Raw genomic sequence first — 16,780 nt, 5'->3', positions numbered from 1 at the left:
GCAAGCTCCGCCTCCCAGGTTCATGCCATTCTCCTGCCTCAGCCTCCCCAGTAGCTGGGACTACAGGTGCCCGCCACCACGCCTGGCTAATTTTTTGTATTTTTAGTAGAGACGGGGTTTCTCCATGTTAGCCAGGATGGTCTTGATCTCCTGACCTCGTGATCTGCCTGCCTCTGCCTCCCAAAGTGCTGGGATTACAGGCATGAGCCACTGCGCCCGGCCTAGCCAATTTCTTTGAAAAAGTAGGTTTCTTAACTGCAGAAAATAATGGAATGGCCAATAAGCACATGAAAAGATGCTTAGCATCATTAATCTTTAGTGAAATGCAAATTAAACCACAAAATACCACTTCACCCATAGAATGGCTAAAATTAAAAACACTGACCACACCAAGTGTTGCTGAGGATGTGGGGAAACTGGAACTCTCATATACTATTGACAGGAATTGAAAAATGGCTCAATGACTTTGGAAAACAGCTTGGTAATTTCTTAAAAAGTTCATATATACCTACCATATGAACCAGCTCTCCACTTCTAAGTATCACCAGGAAGACTAAAAGCATTTGTCCACACAAAAATTTGTATATAAATGTTTACAGATTTGTAAATGCTTCATTTGTAACAATCAAAGACTAGAAACAACCCAAATATCCATCAACAAATAAACAAATTGTGTTATATTCAAATAATGAAATATTACTCGTTAATGAAAAATGAACTCTTAATGTAACATGGATAAATCTCAAAATAATTATGTTGAATGAAAAAAAGCCTCTCCCCCAAAAGAGTGCGTACTGTATGATTCCATTTATATAAAATTCTAGAAAATGTAAATATATCGATAGTGACAGTAAAGCAAATCAGTGGTGGCTTGGGATGGGAGTGCAGAGCTGGTAGAAAGGGGAAGGAAAGAGGATTGCCAAGGATTAAGAGGAAACTTTTGGGAATAATAGAGATGTTCTTTATCCTGGTTGTGGTGCATACATTTGTCAAAACTTATCAAAGTTACGCTTTTAAAACGTGCAGTTCATTGTATACCAATTATACCTCAGTAGAACTAGAAAAAATCCTCAATTATTAAAAATTAAAAATAAACTATAGAAAGATTAAGGAAAGGGTGGGAAGGAGTACATGCTCACCTTATGAATGGAAGAGTTAGCAGATATTGTTGAATGTTGATGAAACAAGAAAAAGAGGTTTAGGCATATTATTTAGCTTGCAATTATAATATATGGCTACCACATACTAAAAGAAGTGGAGTAGAATGAAACAATGTTAGGTAACAGATATTATCCATGGTTGATAAATCAAAAGTAGAGATATTATCTAGAGTTATGAAAGTAACCAGAAGAGATAAAAATTAAAATCATTAAATGAGGTTTCCTCTCACGAGTAGGTCAGGGGATATGATGTGATAGGGCCCAATCCATTGCTTTTCATCCTAACTTCTTCTGTAAGATTTTTGTTTGTTGAATATTGTAATTTGATCAAATAAATAATTATAAATAAGAATCTTAATAAAATTAAAATACTCATATGAAATAGAAAAGTAACATTGTGTACATATAAATAAATTTCAAAAGGAGATATTGAGCAACTGATCATAGAAATCAGAGCGCAGGGTTAAAATGTACTCAGAGAAGTCAACATTTAAGGCATGAATGCTTTTAATATCTAGTACTAAACATTGAAATATCACTCACTCTTGGAAAGTTCTACTTTATTTCTAACCTAAAACTCCAATATTGAAATTTCTGACCATTAATTTAATTCTAAACTCAGCTTTTAAAATGTAGAAAAAATGGTTGTAGTTTTATATAAGATGACATAGGACATAAGGGTCTTCTGTAGGATGTTATAAAATACAGATACTTGGCAATAGCCATTGCTCAAGGCAATATACAATGATACAAAGTATTTATGTTTGTATTTGAATGCCAAGTCTTGTTTTTTGAGTGATGTGCATTTAGAACTCCTCTAAAAACTAATTTCTTTTTAAATAGCTTACTGAGTGCCTAACATGGAGTAAGAAAATACTGTTCTATTTCATTCTCATAGTAACTACTTTATGAGCTACAAATTATTGTGCAGATGATCTTTCCATTTCTCCAATATCTCCTGCTTTCTTATTTTGAGAATTACATGAGGCAATTATTAGAAATGCCAATGGGTTTTTCTCCTCCCTTTCTCTTTTTCAGGAACTTTGGAAAAATGCAGACATTAAAACAAAAAACATTGCTTGTTGTCTTTTTTCTTTGGATCTGTAGAGTTACCAGAAGAAAAAGATGGGAACAGTGGTAAAGTTAGTATATTTCCTAGGATTTAGATCTACTGGAAATGTCTGGACCCCTGCAGGCCTCTAGCCACAAGATTGCATCACCTATCATAAAACTCCCTGGCTGTACTTTTCTACTGAGTTCACATTTACAGTACTAATAATGCCTTCGGCACAAGTCATTTCCAGGGAATTAAGTCTTTGCAGTCAGTGGGTTAAATCCCCATGAAATAACCTGCAGGTGACCCAATTGGATTGACCTCAAGTATAGAATTTCAGATCAATAGCTGCTGTACTTGGATTCTGAGAAATAAAACAATCCCCAGTGTTTTTGTTACCCCAATGAGTATTATCAGACAAGGGATTACTATGGCAATTGCAGGGTCTTATGATATTAATGGGGTTTTTTTTTTGGTCCAAAAAGAAGTTATTTTAAAAAGTAAATGCCTTCTGTTCACTCTTGGACTATGTGATAACTTTCAAACATATAATAAAAATTAAAGTAATTCAGACCGCATCAGTGGTCATTAATTGCTTGTACTAGAAATAGCATTTTCTCCTCAGATGCAAAGTATTCCAGTTGGATGCAAAATCCCATTTGGTCTAACCACCTTTTAACTCGTCCATGAAAGAGTAACAGATCTCTCAATCTGGGGCCAAATAAAAATCTTAACCCTTCACAAACTGGGCTTGGGGGTAATAAAACAGAAAAGGGAAATAATGTTATGAGAACATGTATCATGACATCAACTGACATGATGTTTTACTTGTGTGTAAGCAAAAAACAGAAACCATTTTAAGTATTTACACCAACAAAGGGAATTAATTTGATACAGACAATTGGTTACCCATATAAAGAAGAAGCTGAGAACCAGATAAGGAAGAGTGGAGTAACCAAGAAAGTAAACACACCAGGAAGCCACTACCTTCTCCAGGCTGGAAAAGCAAAGAAAGGAGAGTCTGTGTCACCAGATGGGAGCTGAAACCAAGTGGGCCCTGTCTGGTCAAAGCTGAAGCTGTAGAGGAGAAAGAGCCTCAGGCTGAAAAGCTACCTGAGGCAGATGGGTGGCAAGGGTAAACAAGTTGGAGATAAACTCATAAAATGCTGGCCTTTGTCTTCTCTCTCTTTCTGCTATCTCCTTCCAGTGGCTTTGACCGGGTGCAACAGCATCTCAAGAGCACATGTAAGTTTGGAGATTTCTCAAATAACTTAAAACTGAGCTACCACTGGGCCCAGCAATCCCATTACTGGGTATATATCCAGAAGGAAACAAATCGTTCTACCAAAAGGACACAAGCACTTGCATGTTCATCTCAGCACTATTCACGATAGCAAAGATATGGAATCAACCTAGGTGCCCAATGATGGTGGACTGGATAAAGAAAATGTGGTACATACACACAGAATACTACACAGCCATAAAAAAGAATGAAATCATGTCCTGTGGAGCAACATGGATACAGCTGGAGGCCATTATCCTAAGCAAATTAACGCAGAGACAGAAAACCAAATACCCCACGTTCTTTCTTATAAGTGGGAGCTGAATACTGGGTACACATGGACATAAAGATGGCAACAATAGGCACTGGGGACAACTAGATGGGAGAGGGAGGGAGGTGAGCAAGAGTTGAAAAACTGTTGGGTAGTATGCTCTATACCTGGGTGATGGCATTATTTGTATCCCAAACCTTAGCATCACGCAGTATACCCAGGTAACAAACCTGCACCTGCACATGTACCTTCTTAATCTAAAATAAAAGTTTAAAAAAAAAACACTAACAAAAAGAGCATCTGCAAAATATAGCTGGCTAGGACCAACCCTCCTATGGTACAGAGAATAAAAGGGAAGAACTAGGATCTGAGGACAAAGAGGCCCAGACCCAGCCTCTTTGTCCTCAATTCATCCTCTCCTGTGAATTTACTTTACCTGGTTGGTCCCTTTCCATATAAAGCCGAAAACTTGTGAGTGGATCTGTTGAGTTTCTCACTGTATAGATTTTTACAAGAGGCTATGTAAGCTATGATAAAGCCCTGAGATGGAGTATAAATGTTCTTAAAATTTTGATGGACTTTTTAGTACAATTGGTACACATGGAGAGAAGGTATTTCCTCTGGTGTGGTTTTTACCATTGCCAAGGAACTATGTGGCCATTCTCTCATTGCTTAAGAATATTTAAATATGAATTACAACCTAGAGTTTTTCCTAGGTTTAGAACACAAGGACTAGCTTCAAGGTTATATCAAAAATACATGGGTTAGTAAATGTACGTCTCTGTCCAACATCATATTTCTCAGCCCCATTATGCTGTTGGTTGATCCCTCCGTTTTACATATTAAAAAATAATGACATTCTACTATTCTGTTTTGAGTTGAAGCAAGGCTGCTGAGTGTCTTAGTCCATTTGGCCTACTATAAAAAATGCCATGAATTTAGCAATTTATAAACAACAGAAATTTCCTTCTCACCGTTCTGGAGTCTTGGAAGTATGAGACCAAGTTGATAGCAGATTTAATGTATTGGTGAGGGCCCATTCTCTGGCTAATAGATGGCAGCTTCTGGTTGTGCCATCACATGGTGGAAGAAGATACAGGTTTTTCTTGGGCTTCTTTTATAAGGACACTAATCCCACTCATGAGGGCTCTGCCCTAATGACCTAATCTCCATCTAAAGCCCCCCGTCTCTTAATACCATCACCTTGGGGGTGAGAACTTCAACATATACATTTTGATGGGACACAAACTTTCAGATCATAATGAGAGGTGAAGCCAGCTGGAATTCCTGGGTCGAGTGGGGACTTGGAGAACTTTTCTTACAAGAGGATTGTAAAAACGCACCAATCAGCGCTCTGTAGCTAGCAAGGGGATTGTAAATGCACCAATCAGCAGGATTCTAAAAGTAGCCAGTTGTGGGGAGGATTGAAAAAAGGGCATTCTGATAGGACAGAAACAGAACATGGGAGGGGACAAATAAGGGAATAAAAGCTAGCCACCCCAGCCAGCAGCGGCAACCCGCTGGGGTCCCCTTCCATGCTGTGGAAGCTTTGTCCTTTCGCTCTTCACAATAAACCTTGCTACCACTCACGCTTTGGGTCTGTGCCATCTTAAAGAGCTGTAACACTTACCTAGAAGGTCTACGGCTCCATTCTTGAAGTCAGCGAGACCACGAACCCACCGGCAGGAACCATGTCCCGACACAATAACACTGAGTTTGATTCTCGTTGCCTTGAACAATGAAGGAAGAAGTCTCCTCTCTCTTCTCTTCCAAATTACATTATCAAACAAAGCTCTTATGGAGAAACACTGTTAGCACTGTTTGTGCACCCTCTTACATTTTTAAAAGACTTTCTTAGGCACTTTCTTATTCATTCTCGCCATAACCCATTTTATAGGTGTTGGCAGAAATCCTTGCCACAGCCATCAATTGCAATAGTTTGCTGCCTCAACTCTGCCATGTTCCGTTCTCACTGTGCCTATATTTCTGAAATTCTATATAATTTGGACTTAAGTCTAGAATATCCCTGAGATGATCCTACTCCTTAGAGAAATTCAAAGGACATACTCTCATATGGGTTTGGAGGGCCTGCTTTCCATATCTCTCAAGCTAAGAAAATGACTTTCCTAATATCTTTAGAATCAGGTGAACTAAAGGAAGCTTAAATGATGGATATCCTAGTTATAGCCCCCAAATAGCACATACCAAAGTATATTTCCAAATGAGATCATCCTCACTTGAATGTGTGGAGATGATGATGTGAAATTTATATGACTTCTTTAAATGTACACAATCAGAAATAGGCATCCAAATGCAAAGTCCCTCCAATTTCCTACCAGAACGCTGTTCCAACATTGTAAGTTGCTTGGGTGTTCCAAGACAGAGTATCAGAAAAAGCTGTTATGGAAATGCCTGCTTGTTTATTTTTTATTTCTTCTTTTCAAATGAAGTTAAGAGAGCCTGCTTAACTATGAAACATTGCTCTTCTGAAGAAGTAGAGGAGTCATGAGATGAAGTCATGACAAGGGATAAGAGTTCCAGCCTCAACTCAAAACCCATAGTTAGAGTATTGTTACTACATTCAACAACAGCAGCAGTAGCAGCAATAACAACAACAAAATCTGAAATTGTGAGTAAGCAACAAGAGAAAGACCTTGGGAGAGAAATTTCTTCTTTTTCTTGATACCATTTGGCCAGAGCTTTAAACAAGGGTGAAGGCTTTGTGAATGACAGAATTAGAGGGCATGTTGAGGGGCTGTTTTCCAACACAGGACCCCCAAATCTCCACTTCTGCTAATGGGAACACTTCATACCCAGCCATCCAAGATCAGACCTCCTGAGTAGAGCAGTTTTTTTTCTTGGAGATTTGTCTCGTTAGGATTTTAATTAAGCTCCTGCCAGGCTTGCAAGGTTTTTAATTTTACCTTTCTTTCTTCTTTTTCTTCCTTAAATCAGCTGGCTTGCCAGGAAACTTTTTCCAAGCTGTCACAGTTACAGTAAGCATACCCTAAGATATTAAATTTAGAGACATACCAGTAGTTGCTTCTCCAAGGATTAATAGCAGAAGTACCCTTCCATTTGGAAAAGATTTTCATTGATTCATTCATTCATTTATTCAATTTCACTTAAGTGTGTGTGTGTGTTTTATGAATTAAAAAAAACAGAAAAGGAAGCTTCATGGAGTGTACAATGACTACTGGTTAGTAATAGATATAACTCACTCTCTTATAAAGTCACCAGTTTAACAGAAGAAACTTGCCATTACTTCATTTGATAATCACGCTGCTCATAAGCAAATTATGGCTGACTGTTTACTAGTGTTGGGTGAAGGGTGAGTGAACCAAGACAACATGATGTCTTAGTTGATAATTTAACACATATTTCATGAAATGTAATATTTAATTCACTTAAGATTCTTTTCAAGACCGCTTTGTATTCAAACTCATTGCAGTTCTGAAAGGATAAAGGCAGAGACGAGGGGTGCACACAGTGAACCCTTTAAAGCAGATTTGATGAGACACTATTTTCATTTGAGGATGCTTAGTTAAATTGGCTACCCTAAATAGGATGTCATATTTTTTTTTTGCTAATTAAAACAAACAAACAAACAAACAAACCTCAGATAATACTGCAGGGCCAGAAATAAAACAAGCCATCAAAACACAAAAATGAAAACATAAGATATGGAGCATCAGGGATACTATCTGTTCCCCATGATTATTATTATAATCATTCTTATTATTTACCTAATAATTCCAGGATGTCAGGTTATTCCACCACCTGCCCTTTTCTGTGAGGTACTTACTGATCGCTTCCACAAACCGCTCAAAGAAACTGTAAGGGAAGAGCGGCTCAGGCAGCTCCCGGAAAAACATCTTCAGTGCTCCGGTGACAACGTGGATGTCCTCCCACTGGCTGTCGTCCAAATTCAGCTTCTCTTCTGGGAAAACACGAGGAGAAATGGAACAACTGGTTTTAATGAAACAATTACAAGACACTAATTATTATGTTAATGTTTGCCTACTATCATCAGCAACCGTTAACAGCCTTCTGCACCTAGAGGTTTGGTGCTGTGCATTTTTTTTTTCCTCCCTCTTTCCGTAGGAAGGGAACATTTTCAATGGAATACCATCTGTAGGAATGCAGCTAACAAAAAAACAAGAGACACAAAGAGACAGTGCCATTGACACAGTATGTCAGATACATTTATTCCCATAATGCATCAGTATGAAAATTAGCATCACAGCTCAACATGATTCAAAGCTATTTGGTTTTGAGGCCGAGGGGCTAAGAGTTGCCAATGATGGCCGGCTCAAGGGACCGGCCTAAAGGCCTTGCTGAGCCAACAGGAGACATATGCTAAACATGGCAATAGAAAATGAGTTATTGCTTTACATGTGTTAGCCTTGCTATGTACAAGGGAATAATGGGTAACACTTTTTCCCTTTTTCTGCCTGAATATAAAGTCAGCAAGGAATAGAATACTGAGTGAGAAAGGATATTAATTCTTTTCTTACTGCTTCAAAATCTTTTTTTTTTAGTTCTCATCTCAGTGAGGAAAATATGCCCAGCAACAATATTAGACAGACCCCTGTTGGCCTACGTAGGCTGTGCAAAGCTGTCAAAAATGATAACACACTAAAGACAAACCACAAGTGCTTACCAACTCTTTTTAGAAACAACAGAAATATTTGCTTGGGAAGCTTGAGTGAGTGGAGATGTTGAAATACTAAAGAAAGTAAATACCAAAATGAAGGTTTTAATACAAATAAAGTGTGCTGGGCTATTATTTTTGTCCTTTTCACCCTCAATGTGAATGTCTGGAATTAGTCTCACCCAAGAAGTGGATGCATTAATGTCTGAAAGGGACATCTTGACATAAAATTAAAAGGAAGCAAGGTACAAAGGCACTGCTGTGGAGCCAGACGATTTGTCTTTCTAAACGTGCAACATGGAAAAGGTTTTGGATTCTGGGCTTCATGAAAACTTAAACTAATCATTTTAGACAATCTGGGGGTTAACCGAAAAGCTGAGAATCCTGGCAAGTGCCGAGGTATTTGGTCAACTGAAAATTTGTTTCTTTACTGATGTCTTGGGCTCACATTCACATGTCCCTTGGATGTCAGTTTTATGAATGCAGAGGAGCATTTTGCACCAAAATGTAAGAAAAGCTGAGAATTGTCACTGTAGGGATTCTCTGCATGGGCTGTTTTGCTAATAATGTTCATGTCCTTTTAAAAATATTAGCCCAAATCTTCAGCACATCTTTTTTTTTTTTTTTTTTTAAATAAATGAATGATCGTTTCTAAGGCTTATAGTAAGTGGTGTTCCTGCTCAACAGTGTGTTTGCAAAGAGAAGACATGAAGGTGAATCTGTTTATTTCAGATGGGCTAATCTTCCCTTTCAGTCTTCATTCCTACCTCAATCATAACACAATAATATGATACACAACAAAATCAGCAGAGGAGACCTTCTTTCTGCCCTGTAATCATTTTTGATTGATTGTATTTCAACAATTAGTCTTTTATTTGGCTACACACTATTGAAATAGGCCGACAGCATCTTAGCAGGCCAGCTTTAAACAGTCAACTGTTAACAATAGCATCAAAAAGGGAGACCTGATGGGGTTTACTGTCACTTTAAAGAACGGGGTTTTCACATTGTTGAAATCTGTCAGATATTTTGAAATGTCCCTCTCACTATGGTGCCACACCCCCTGCGTGCCCTTATAATAAAATTGGTTTTACTCCTGATTAAATCATTTTCTCCCTACCCACTACCATACTTCTCATAATGGACCTGTGTGCTCTACAGCTGGTGTTCTTCCCATGGTACCAATTCTTACTTTATCTTTTAAGCACTTTGCTGCTAAGATCTCATGCAGAGTGCTTATGTTTTGTTAAGAGCTTCATTCTTAGAGAAATAGCTTAACACATGTTCTAAAAATGTTGTACAACTTATTGCTTAAAACACATTTAGAAAATGTATAAGTACTGTAGCTTTGGCACTGAACTTTAAGTGGAAACCTAAACACACACACACACACAAACACACACACACACACACACAACTATCTCTACCAAAAATTTATCAGAGAAGTCCAACACAAAATGCCATTTTGGTGCACAAGTTTGAAATTGCTAAAGGAAAGTGTTCAGCAGGTAAAAAAGAGAATGATTTTAACTTGAGCAAGGAAACAACAACAGCAGCAACAAATAATGGCTTAACCAAATAAAAACAGCATTAATATTACTCATTTCCACATTAATATCAGTTAATTCAAGTGAACATGAAAATTGAACATAGTGATATATAAAGAAAATTTACCAATGAATAGATACCATTTGATTATATCTACTTAAAATACCATATAATATTAACTGTGTCCCTTAAACCAAGATTCCCACTATAGATTCCCATGTAGTTTCCATTTAAAGAAATAATAATAATTTGTAGCCCTTCAGCAAGTAGCTTAAATAGGCAATATGGCAAATAGTTGGAAAGAGTATTTTGAAATATAATACTAATTTTTATATCAAGTTTTCATAATCAACCAAGGTTAAGATCCCTTGTAAACCAGATGATGTTAAGGCAAATTTTGCAAGGCCACTGTAGTTTATCTAAACATGAAGTTATGTCCATATAGTATGCCTTCTCATGAAGCCAACCAGCCCTTAAGATGAACTAATCATAACCCTATCCTGGTGTTAACAGGCGTTATTACAAATATATTTGCATTATTTGATAAGCATTTTCTAACTAGGTTCTACACAGTGATGATTTCTTATACTTTTCCCTTTTCTAATAGAGTTTCTCAAAAGCACCACACTATTGACATTTGGGGCTGGAAAATTCTTTGTGATGGGGACTGTCTTGTACATTCTAGTGTGTTTAGCAGCATCCCTGACCTTTATCTAAGATGCCAGTAGCATTTCCCAGTGGGGATGATAAAAATTGTGTCTAGAGATTGCCACATATCTCCCCATGGTGCAAAATTATTCTTGGTTGAGAGCCACTATAGTGAAGTCCGTAAGTGTCTATAGAAGTAACTCAACAAAGATTTATGAAGTCTACCGTAGGTGGGCAGGGAACTAGAAAATTAGATACACACATATTGATATTTCCTTAATATGAACTTAAGAGCTGGTAATTATTCTTGACAAAATCATAACTTTTTATAGAACAAAATCCACATGAACTCATTCAGGGTACTTTGCAACGAAAGCGATAACCAACAATTACTTAGAGCTTACACTGTACCAGGGACTGTGCTATGCACTCTACATTCATTATCTAATTTAATGCTTTCAGCAAGGAATGAGGAAGATGCTATTGTTATCATCATGTCCATTTTACAGATAGGGAAAGTGAGGCATAGGTAGATTAAACAATTTTCCCATGGCTGCCAAGTGATGAAACCAGGATAAAGAGCCAGTAAGCCCCCATTATGTTTAAAATCACTGTGTTCAAACTTAATCTTGGCTGGCAGAAGCAGAAAGGGAAAAGGCAAATAAACAGTAATTGCAAATGGTAGTTGATTGACTATTATGTCAAGATTGTAATTTTTACATTTTATCCTTAAATGTCTTACTTGAGGCAATACTTTTACCTGTAAACTGACTCTCATCTTTGGTAATTACAGACTTGTAGAAGGCACAGATTCTTATATAAACAGATACAAAACAAATTGGTAATAAGAAGCAACTGCATTAAGAAACGGGCAGAGATGGAGCAAATTGTTAGGTAGCAATGGAGTGAAGAGGAAATATGATAGAACAGGAAAAAGACCATATGAAACACCCATTCCAGGACTGGATTTACCACTAATTCATTGTATATTTACTTATTTATTTATTTATTTATTTGTAAAATGAAGATAGAAGGATAATTGTTGGTATCAAATGGGAAAATGTATCTGAAAAACATTTTAAAGCATAAGGAATCAAACATATCCAATATGTCACCAGAATGAGGCAGGTGAGTAAAGGCCAAAATGGTAAAATAAAAAAGGGACTAAGGCAACTGAAACACTGAACAAACACTGTAAGCTAGCCTGGTTGTTTTAGAGGATTTATCTCAGTGTGATGCAGTTTCTTGAATGGGATCAACAAAAACTACATTGCTATAAAGAACTACCTGGGCCTGGTTAATTTACAAAGAAAAGAGGTTTAATTGGCTCACGGTTCTGCAGGCTGTACAGAAGAATAACTGGGGAGGCCTCAGTAAACTTCCAATCATGGGAGAAGGTGAAGGGGAGGCAAGCACATATTCACATGGCCAGCAGCAGAGAGGAGTGAAGAGGAAAGTGCTATACACTTTTAAACAGCCAGATCTTGTGAGAACTTACTATCATGAGGACAGCAAGAAGGATATCCATCTCCATGATCCAATCACCTCCCACCAGGTCCCTCCCCCAACACTGGGGATTACAATTCAACACAATTCAACATGACTTCTGGGTGGGGACACAGCCAAACCATATCACATGTTATAGTCCAATCCTAGGAAGAAGTCTGGTTGAATCACGATATCTCACAATCCTTTCAATCTGTGCTGGTTTCTCCTGGCCCTCTAATTAGGTTATCTTAAATTCATTTTGGTTATGGTTTTGCCTTAAAGCTTATAAACAGAATTAAAGATAGGTTAAGCTCCACAATGCAAATACCATGTGACTTTTATGAGATCACACACACATACACACACACACACAACCTAAATGTTGTACCCAAACAAGGTTATCTTGAAATGCTCTTTCTTGAAGAGCCTTTAGGGTATCTTTTAAGTAAAAACTTATTTATATCAAGCTTTAAAAAATATATTTGAAAGAAAAAATTTGACAGTAGCTATTAGGAATAATTTTTCTTAAAAAGAAGAACGGAAAGATGAATCTTTGATAGCTATAGTAGGTCAATGGTAGTTTCCAAGGAAAAAGGAGCATTTAAATATCATTAAGAGTTTAATTACTGTCCGGGTATAGTGGCTCATGCCTGTAATACCAGCACTTTGGGAGGCTGAGGTGGGCAGATCACCTGAGGCCAGGAGTTTGAGACCAGCCCGGCCAACATGGTAAAAAAATAACAAAAAGTAGCCCAGCATGGTGGCATGCCTGTAATCCCAGCTACTCAGGAGGCTAAGGCAGGAGAATTGGGAGGTAGAGGTTGCAGTGAGCCAAGATCACACCACTGTACTCCATCCGCCTCGGTGACCGAGTGAGACTCTGTCTCAAAGGAAAAAAAAAAGATGAGTTTACCACTTTCCTCTTGTATTATATATATTGCTCTGTAGATATTGGTATATATAACCAGAAGTTGTGATATCAGGTCCAATTTTAACTAGACTCAACCTGTTTTAACCTAGTCTTTTTTGAAATGTGCTTGCACTTGGACTATCCAGAATAGAAGAGTAACCGAGTCAAGAAAGAAAATCTTCTTCATATGTTGAAAAACGAGTGCTTGTTTACCTTGTAATAGTTTTCATAGCACTTTTAAAACCTCTTTCCAACTTTTATTTTATTGTTGCCATTTTAAAAAGAGGAAAAAACACCCTAGTTTTCTCAGGATACAGAGAGAATAACCCTGATCCCATTAATACAGTGAAAAGAACCTGATACGCTATGAAACTCTCATAAAGGATGATGTCCCTGCTTCCAGCACAGATGACCATTTGGATCCCTTATCTAAAAGGCCTGCTGGGTACATGAAAGTCACATCCCAAATGAAAGAGATGCCAGAGGGATGATTGATCCAAAACATAATATGTTTGGCCCTAAAATCAAATTGAAAGATTAGATATTAATATGGATAAAATGACGCTGTTAATAAGGATATAGAAGATTTTTAGTTTAGCATTTAAAGGAATGGATCAACAGGAAGTTGGTTGAGTCACTCAACTAGCTCAACTTTTCTTGCTGTGCTGGCTCCTGAAAGTGATGGTTCGGTCTGATTTCTGGTGGATTAGAGAGGTTCTGCATTCTCAAACACGGTGATGTCACCCTGTGCCAAAAGTAGCATCTTCCTGTGCTGCACTGGCTAAAGCTCCTCCTTCCACACCTTGGCTGTAACCTGAGACTTCACTGAGGGTATTATCTGAGAAAACTAAACCAGTTGGCCAGTTAATTTGTTTGTTCACTTAATTGTTTTCAAACAAACAGAAATGGAAGGAGACTACATACTGGGCATTGTGTTTTTAAAGCTACAGCTGTTGAGGCTGCTTTATGTTCCTCAAAGGAGAGGGCTTCATCAGGTGCTCAGAAAGTGAATATAAAGTTCTGGACATTTTACATCTTGTTACTCTCCCCTAGAATCATGTTATTTTGTCCTGGGGGCAAGCCAGGACAAACTCAAAGAACAAATATATCACCCAAAAATATGCATCGTGCCTGTTACGTGCTGAATTGTGTTCTTCCATTCCTCAAAATCAGACGTTGAAGTCTTAACCCCCAATACTTCATAGTGTGACTGTGTTTGGAGATTGGGTCTTTAAAGAGGTAATTATGGTAAAATGAGGTCATGTGGGCCCCCATCCAATATGAACGGTGTCCTTATAACAACAGATTAGGGTGCATACAGAGGACAGACCATGTGAAGACACAGGAGGAAATTGGCTGTCTATACACCAAGGAGACAGCCTTAGGAGAAATCAACCTACCAATACCTTAATCTCAGACTTCCAGCCTTTAGAACTGTGAGGAAATACATTTCTGGTGTTTAAGCCACCCAGTCTGTGGTACTTTGGTATGGTAGCTCAAGCAAACTAATACAATGCCCCAAGATTCTGGGCAGAGAAAGACAAGGTCAAATTTCTGGATCATACCTATACATCTTCTCGACACAAGGGCTATGCTACACTTGTGAAACACAGTGAACAACAGAGTTAGCTCTTTAGGTAATTCCATTTGAAGAAAAATAATTACCGATATTCAGAGAACAGATTTGAAGCTGGAATTAGTTGAAAAATTGCTTGCCTATTCAGGCTTAACCTATTTCAAATGATTTGCTGTACGACCATGCAGAATACTCTCCAGTGTGGTCTCCGGACAAAGAATAAAATCATGATTGCCATTTTCGTATTCATTCTTTGTCCAACTAGTATGTCTAAAGTAGAAATATTGCATGGTTGCCATCATCTGAAACTCCAAGTACTACTAGAAAACACTGGAAACTTCCTCAGGAAAAACTCAACCCAAGTCCAATCAACTGTCTATGGTCATGATACCTATCAAAGAGAAAGGAGCAAAGTGGTTTTAAATATGAAACCTTGTACACAAAATCAAAGAGATTTGTTTCATGTGATTTATCACAGTAACCCCCAGGAAGCTCTTAGGAGTCCTGTGTTTGAAAATCGTTCCCTTCTGGCAAGAGGAGACAGACCTGTGCGTAGAATACATGGTTCTATACCACCTGGTCTACAAAACCTGGTTTTCTGTGGCCTCCTTGAATTACAAAAGAGGGAGGAAGGTAGTAACCACAAACTTTCTAAGATTTTAAAACTTTTTTTTAAAAGCTTTTATTTCTGAATATCTAATGGGCTACTTTGGCACGCCACGTTAGCTTGCTTTCTGTGTGCTTTCAGGTTGTGTGCATATCTTTGGAAATTATTTGAGAAGGCCAAAGCATGCACATGTCACAGGCTGATATGAAATATCTTTAGTTACTCTCTTGGAAGGAGGTGGAACAGTCTTCTACTCTATCCAGTACAGGAGGCGAGTCAGGAACAAGACTGTCTTATTTTTATTTGTCCTCAGATTTCATTTGAATGTAAAGAATAACATAATAAATAGGTACAACTGAAACTTGGGAAGCAAGCGCCACAGATGGAAAGTATAACAAATGTGTCATTGCTTTGTGCATTTTTAATTTATAATGGCATAACATAAAACATCTTCCCATCATCATAACTCCATGCATAATGCTACCTTATAAAATGACATTAGTGACATTATGCTTCTCTCCAGGCTTTTAGATATTTTGTTTAGGTAGCTGAGAAAAGGTAGTCCTGTTTAGATGCAACAACAGCAACAAAAATGAACAGACTTTTTTCTTTCAGTGAGGATCATAAAAAAATTGGTGTATTTCCTGGTACCCATATATATTTCTTTAATTCCTTTCTTACTCAGAGCTTCCAACACTGTTCTTATTTCCATTCAGTCAAAGGCTTTTTGTGCTCTATAGATACTGTACACAATGGTTCTTTTTATTTAACCATCTTCTCCAAACAGATTCTGAATTTGCTGGAATTCCATGGATGATTTCATACATTACGTACTCCAAAGGGGAGAGAATCGTAGGATTAAATTTCGACAAAGTCATTTTTGAAAGCTTGCTTCATAGTGGCTTTACATTTCAACACCATTGCTATTGTTCCCTCCAAGTTATATTACGTTTGCAAATATGAAGCACAGGGCCAAGTCAAAACATATCTCTTAATGATATCTAGGAAATAAACTAAGTCCTATAAATTCCCATATACAGATAATATGTCTATTGTAGGCAAAAATGCATATATAGAAGTTACTTAACATTCTGGTTTCTTCACTTGTCAAGTGAGAGTTCTTAATTTTGTGTGAGATTTAAGTGATGTAATATATGAAAAGCATCCAATATAGACAGACTTTGGCAAATATTTCCAGAATGTAATATAATTTCTGGCTTTTATCATTCCCCTTACTATGTTGGTGATATGTGTAGGGTTAGAAATGGTAACATTGAAAAGGATATGGATTTGGGTTTTTGCAAACTTAGAATTTTCTGTCTGGAAATATTTCTTCAGAAAAATAGAAATAAAAGGTAAACAAAACTGGTAGATTAAGATATTGCTATTCTCATTCATTGAAACTATGTTATCCCCAGATAAGACATCTATTAGTTGTCAATTAAGATAACTAAAATGAAGAGACGATTTCTAGTAATTATTAATGATAATTTTTAACTTAAATTATCTCGATTAGTTTGATTCATGGGAGTAAACTAAATTTTCTGCATCACAGGACTTTTCTTCACCACAATCACCACTA

General features: G+C 37.4%; 1 protein-coding gene across 2 annotated transcripts in view; it reads right to left on the bottom strand.

Annotated features, from left to right (window-relative positions):
- The window catches only part of ARHGAP15 (Rho GTPase activating protein 15), a 644,804-nt gene that overhangs the window by 130,530 nt on the left and 497,494 nt on the right, over positions 1-16,780 (bottom strand). For both annotated transcript variants that reach the window (XM_054477359.1, XM_054477360.1), the window contains exon 12: positions 7,573-7,707. In XM_054477359.1, coding sequence (XP_054333334.1) covers positions 7,573-7,707 — 135 coding nt within the window. The remainder of the gene's footprint in view (positions 1-7,572; positions 7,708-16,780) is intronic.

The sequence above is a fragment of the Pongo pygmaeus genome, chromosome 11 (assembly GCF_028885625.2).
Source record: "Pongo pygmaeus isolate AG05252 chromosome 11, NHGRI_mPonPyg2-v2.0_pri, whole genome shotgun sequence".
NCBI classification, from domain to species: Eukaryota; Metazoa; Chordata; class Mammalia; order Primates; family Hominidae; genus Pongo; species Pongo pygmaeus.
Note: the sequence above shows the minus strand (reverse complement) of the source record. Positions and strands in the feature narration are given on the sequence as shown.